The 6,789-nt window shown below is 44.6% G+C and overlaps 1 protein-coding gene across 1 annotated transcript; it reads right to left on the reverse strand.

Moving 5' to 3' along the window:
• Positions 1-1,022: 1,022 nt before the first annotated feature.
• Positions 1,023-1,886, reverse strand: ZNF80 (zinc finger protein 80). Its single transcript, XM_025866414.1, is given in 4 exon segments — positions 1,023-1,407; positions 1,409-1,591; positions 1,593-1,703; positions 1,705-1,886. Coding segments are annotated over 4 exon segments (861 nt in total).
• Positions 1,887-6,789: the final 4,903 nt, after the last annotated feature.

Below are 6,789 nucleotides of genomic sequence, written 5' to 3' on the forward strand. Positions count from 1 at the left end.
AGGGAGAGAGAGAGAGGGAGAGAGAGCATGGGGGGGGGGAGGGACAGAGGGAGAAGCAGACTCCCCGCTGAGCAGGGAGCCCGATGCAGGGCTTGATCCCAGGACCCCAGGATCATGACCTGAGCTGAAGGCAGATACTTAACCGACTGAGCCACCCAGGCGCCCAAAACCTTCAATAGTCTTAAATGATGCAGTAAGATGTGCCTATTCATACGTAAATCCTTATTTCCTTAAATATAAAATAATCTTATGTGGCAGTATTTTTAATATTATAACTTCTTACAAACTTCAAGTATTTCATGACTTCAGCCTTCACATTTCTCACAGACTTCTGCTCATCAAGACTAGAGACAAAATTTTGCCATAGGCAGTGCTTTCAACAAATCTTTGTAGAGCTGTTCTCCACTGTCCAACTCTCTTGTCACTTGACTTAAGTGAATACAGAGATAAAGGACAAGGGAAAGGGCAAGGCCCTGTTAGCTTTCAGACAGCCCCAAAGAAAGAAACGTATGCACATTTTCATACTCATGGCTTTCAGAGACGTCTGAGAGACTGTGCACTCATTTCTTTTTCTTTTCTCTTCTACAGCTCCCTCCACCTTGTTCTTTGAGATAATCCTGAGACGGCTCAGTGACACAGCCTATGGGCAGATGTGTGGCTGACCTTTCTTCTAAGTGCGCGGTAACTGAGAGGTCTCTCTCCTACAGGAATTCTCAGATGCCAAGTACGATGGATGTTTCCTGTGACCTAGTGATTTTCTGTGGTAGTTCTATTCAAGAGGTCTTTTCCCTGTATAAGTTCTTGGATGTTGCCTGAGGTGGGCAGGTGCAAAAGGTCTTCCCACATATCCTACGCTCAAGGAGTTTCTCTCCAGCATGAATTCTTCGATGCTGAGTGAGTGATAAGCCACAGCTTAAGGCTTTCCTCTACTTACTGGGTTCAGAGTGCTTCTCCCCAGCACCACTCCTCAAGTGTCAAGGGAAGGAAAAGCTGTTTCAAAGGCTTTCCCAGGCTATTTGCACTCAATGTTTCCTTTCTCTAGTGTGGATGGTCATAGGCCGGACGAAAGCAGAGTGGTAGGCAAACGCCTTTCCACACTCACTGCACTCACAGGGCTTCTCTCCAGTGTGACTCCTGGTGTGTCACATGAGGGAGAAGCTGTAGGAAAAACCTTCCCCACATTCTTTACACTCATAGGGCTTTTGTGCAGTGAGGGTCTTACCGTGTTGGATAAAGTCAGAGTGGAAGGGGAAGGTCTTTCCACATTCGCTGCACGTGTAGGGCTTCTCTCCGGTGTGAATCCTCTTGTGTCGAGTTAAGGAAGAGTCGTAGTGAAAGGCTTTCCCACACTCTTCGTGCCCAAAGAGTTTTTTGTCATTGTGGGTCAGGTAATGCTGGACAAAAACAGTGATAGCGGGAGGTCTTTCTACATTCACTGCACTTAGGGGGCTTCTTGCCAGTGTGGATCTGCTGGTGGAGTGTGAGGTGTGACCTCCGGTTAAAGACCTTCCTACACTCTATGCACTTAGAGGACTTCTCCCCACCGTGAATCCTCATGTGTCGAGCAAAGTCTACTTTTTCACATGTGGCATTCCTAAGGCTTCTCTCCAGTGTGAATCCGCTGATGTTAAACAAGGAGGCAATTCTTGTCGAACACTTTCCTGCATTCTTTGCATTTGTAGAGGGTCTTCCCTGCATGAACCAGTGTCTTTACTTGGTCTCTGTGAGTCACAGTCATGAATAGCATCTCCTGCAGCATCTTGATTCTGGAAAACCCTTGAATGCAGACTCTCATCTGTCCCCAACCTGTTGTGTTCAAGGCTCAACTTCTCTAGGAGGGCCTCCTTGTGGGAGACTGTAACTGGTCTCAAGCGCCTTTCCTGCATTTCCAACAACCCCCCTGATCTCTGGTTTGCCCCAGCAGACCTGCTGGCTTCCCGAGTCTTCCCTGAAGCAACACCTCCTAAGGCAAAGCAGGCTGGTCTTGGGTTTAACCTGTAACCTGGACAGGTGCTTCAGCAAAGACCTCTCTCTGTCTCTTACCGGTGCTTCAAACTGTGAGGTTGACACTGGTTTGGGAATTGCATGCTCCAGTGAGACTAGGGGTCTGCAGGTCTCCAGCAGTACTTCCTAGAATAAGGCGCTCTGGGCCTGGTCTAGCTGCCCTCATTCCTCCCAAGTGAAGGTCATGGATAGGTCCAAACACTGCTGCCTGGAACACCACCGCAATCTAATAAGACAGAAGGTGCACATGGCACCACTTCCCACCAGCGCAGAGCGTGCCTGCCACTACAGATACCAGAGAGCACTGCGCCCAGCCACAGCTTTGGGACTACAAGTCCCAGGGGGCTTCAATTTCACTTTTTTTACTTCTGGGAACTGAACCCTCAGTTACCCTGGAAGGAAGGTCATACATGCAGTAGGAAGTGCACTCCAGTTGGGCCAGGGAGAACCTCCAAACACGCACTCAAATATGCATGTGAACATGCATGCAAGGAATTTGGTCATACAGGGAATGGGGCGAGTCCTACTTGCCGTTTTATTCTATGCACTGACCCACATAAAACTGTACACAGAGGCTGGGTATTAAAGTCAATCCAGTTCAAATACCGGGTGTTGGAGAAGGCATGGAAATTCAAGATCTCTTATGTCGTGTATGGTTCTGTCATTATTAGTAAAACTACTTTGAAAAAGTTTGGCTTTGCTTCCTACCAGTCTTTCCAAAGAGAAGCTTTTCCACGTGTTCCACAGGAGACATGTACAAGACTGTTTACAACAGGGGTGCCTGGGTGGCTCAGTCATTTAAGCGGCTGCCTTCAGCTCAGGTTATGATCCTGGGGTCTTGGGATTGAGCCCCACATCCAGCTCCCTGCTCAGCGGAGAGCCTGCTTCTCCCTCTCCATCCACCTGCCACTCTGCCTACTTGTTCTCTCTCTCTCTCTCTCTGTCAAATAAATAAATAAAATCTTAAAGAAAAAGAATGTTTATAACAGCAAACACCTGGAGGGAGTCTGGGAAAGAGGGTGGATAAACGGCTTCTCCACAGAATGGAACACTACTCAGCAGTCGGAGACTGTTCTAGACTAGGCTGTAGCAGGGGATTGGAAGCATCACAGTTGACATTGCAGAATCCTGGAAAGTTAAGAGCCCAGCAGTGCCAAGTCCCTCTGGAACTGGTGAGGAGTGGAGGCCATCATGGGGAGGATGGTGAGAGCAGTTTGAGCAGGACCCTGATCCACTGTCCTCCCCTGCCCAAGCTGGAACTGGTTATGACCATGAAGAGTGGATCTGGGAACTAGAGAAGGAGAGGCTAATTTGAAAGTTCTGGTAAGCAGTAGAAAGAAGAGGACTGAGGGTCATTGACACTCTGAGTGTTGGGACTTCTGCCTGTTGTTGCAGCTGTTTTGAATGGTCTCTGAGAGTATGACCAGTTCAAGACAAGAGAGCTAAAGATACCACCATTACAGGACCCCCAGTGAAATGGCTTGACAAGGTGACTTTCAGCCAATACTCAAACTTTGTTTTATTTTTCTGTCTTCTGTGCTGGCCAGAGCCTCCATCTACAGTGTTGAAGAGAAGGGGTGATAGCAGATGCTCTTTTCATTTTCCTGATGTCAAAAAAAAAATCTAATATTTCATAATTGAGATTACATTTCATATGGATTTGTGTTGATATCACCTGCTTGATCACTTTCAGAACATATGTAAATATTAGGGTTAGACAAATAAGGGACTAGACAAACACATCACCTGGGAAAAGCCAGTAGAATTTTCTCATCCATAGAATTTGTTGGAAGTCAGTGCAGTGAGGATACAAGGCAGAGAGGTTAACTGTATTTTCTAGACAGTGGGACACTCCCCAGAATGGGAGGCAATAGTAGATGGCCATGATGAAGGCAGCTATGCATGAGCTGGTCTGAACAGATGCTGGACTGTCTTGCCCAGGACAGGTGACCCCATTAGTCTTAGGATGCTACACATTTGAGACAGAGTTCTCTCCAGCAGTGGTTCTCCAAGTGTGGTCCTTGGTCTCAGTTGCATCCACTTTTAAGAGTTCAAGAAAGACTGACCACTAAATACTGACATCATAACTATGATAGTGTGGGCAATTACAAAATGAGTTAGCTTTGCTTCTTGAAAAGTCTATTTTTTTCTTTAGTGAATCTATCTTTCAGTATATGGTTTCAATAATATAGAGCAGTTTCTGAAATGATTAATATTTGCAGTCATTTGAGCCATCAGTAACAATGCTTTTAAGTAGCCTGAGTATCTTAGCCGGGAGTTGGTACAAATTAGGTCAAATCAGAAGCTATGCTATACTCAAAGTCAGCTACTAGCAGTTCTCAAGGGCTTCTCACGAGGCTCCTGTGTCAGCTGGGGCTACTCCAGTCGACAACCATTGTGAGTACAGACTGTCACCTGCACGTTTTGGTCCTTGGACACCCCCATGGGGAGAGTGTCCACCACTATTCGTCTGCCTCTCTTTAGCACTGTAGTCCATGCATGAATATAGACTTTTTCTTTCTTAGACTAGTTCATGAGTTTAATAAGACTTTGCTGAAGGCTGGCGATGGCAAGGGGCTTCCGTACAAAGAATAACTTACCATTGGCTACTAGCTATGGTTGTTCTTAAAGCCCTCAGTTCCTAATCTGTCCTCCTGGGGCCTCCATAGGACTGCATTTCTGTTCAGAGCACATTCTTCCCCCTTAAGGAAGAACCCAGGTTTTCTCCAACACCCAGAAACACCTCAAACATGACTTAATTCCCCAGAATCTAGGCCCAAGTCAAGGGGCAGGGAAAGGAAGGGGTTTCCTTCTCAACTCCATCTTAGGCCTGTCTTCCCCATTTTCTGTTCCTGCCTTTTACTTTTAAGGACTGATTGGTGTAGTATCTACTTCCTTTAGTGGAAACTCTGCCCCCATTCATACAATATTACTTTATGTCTCCTTAGTACATCCCTTTAGGACAAAATAGAGCAAAATTTATATAAAATATACATACTTACTCTAGTGGGTTGATTGCATCTCCTGCAAAAGATGTTGAAGTTCTAACCCCAGGTACATATGAATGTGGTTTATTTGGAAATAGGATCTTGGCAAATGATCAAGTTAAGATTGAGGTCATTAGGGTAGATCTTAGACTAATCTAACTTGTCCTTATAAAATCTCAGAAAAAAAGCTGCTTTCATTAAAAAGAATGATTATGATGGGAAAGAATAATGTTTTCAACAAATGGTATTGTGACAACTGGATCCATGTGCAAAAAAAGAACTTGGATTCTTACCTCACATTATACACAAAAATTTACTCAGAATGAATCATAGACCAAAATGTAAGAGCTAAAACTATAAAACTCTTAGAAAAAATAGGTGTAAATTTCTGTAATCTTGGTTTAGGTAATGACTTCTTAGACATGACACCAAAAGCATGAGCAACAAAAGAAACCATAGATAAATTGGGTTTCATTCAAATTAAAAACTTCTGTGCTTCAAAGGATACCACTGATAAAGTGAAAAGATGATCCACAGAATAGGAACAAATATTTACAAATTGTATATTGACAATTGTATGACTTTCACAACTTAATCATCAAAAGGCAAAAAGCCCAATTAAGATGGGCAAAGAATGTGAAAAGCTATCTCTTCACAAAGGACATACAAATAGCCAATAGCACATGAAGAGATGCTCAATGTCATTAGCCATTAGGAAAATGAAAATCAAAACCACAATGAGACACTATGCCACACTTAGTGGGATGACTCAGTTGAAAGGACAATAACAAGTATTGGCGAGGACGTGGAGAAATTGGAAACCTCATACACTGCTGGTGGAAGTGTCAAATGGTGCAGCCATTTTGGAAAAATATTCTGGTCATTCCTCAAAAATTGAAACATGGAGTTACCATTTCAACTTTCCCAAAGGCTAGGTTATTTTGTTTTAAATAACACGTGACATAGACATCCACAGTGTCATCCGGGCAGCATTTCCACAAGCTCTGAGGTGATCTCCTTCCAGAAGCCTGGAGTGAGTGGAGATCATCGGCCTTGCTACTGTTTGAAGAGTCTAAATCCATACTCAGAAAGGACACACTGCTGCAGACAGGGTCTGCTGAGGTCCACGTTTGTCTGCTATGCAGATAAAGTTCCATAGGACCACACAGAATATTTAGCTTCTTGGAACCACAGCAGATCTGTGACCTCTACTTCTCTGTGGTGTCCACTTCTTCTAGAAGGTGTTTCCATGTGATGAATTTTCCACTGGTGAACGCTGTGTTTCACCTATTCTAGAAAATACGTGTTTTATTTTCCAGATTTGTTCTGTTGTCAGTTAGCAGAAATAGAAATGTTCTCATCATTTCAATTTAGAATCTGATTCTTGGGTCCAGAGATAGCAGCAAAAGATCGCAGTTCCTTCCCTAAGGAGACCTGGAGCAGGTTATTTCCACCCGGGAAGTCCCTGAACATGGCAGGATGCCCGTCTATTTCTTTCCTACTCGGCCCCAGGTCCTTCATAGGTTCATCCGTGCTGCTTAACCTAGAGTCTTCTCCAAATTTATCCTATTCAAATGTTCACGCCAGAGAGATTGTCTCTCACCTGGTCAGATCTGTCTATCATGGCTCTGCATAAAACACTGAGGGGGAGGAAGAAAAGGAACTTACAGTGTGAAAACATCCAGGCCTTGCTGGGGAGCCAAACCTCCTCTTCCTTTTTCACTCCATGCTAATAGAGAGTAGGGGGGCAGAGGGGTCAGGAATAGGCCTGGGAGATGGAAGAGAACCAGAAGGCTCC

The sequence above is a fragment of the Callorhinus ursinus genome, unplaced genomic scaffold (assembly GCF_003265705.2).
Source record: "Callorhinus ursinus isolate GAN/ISIS: 27379988/994484 unplaced genomic scaffold, GSC_fseal_2.0 scaffold1, whole genome shotgun sequence".
Taxonomy (NCBI): domain Eukaryota; kingdom Metazoa; phylum Chordata; class Mammalia; order Carnivora; family Otariidae; genus Callorhinus; species Callorhinus ursinus.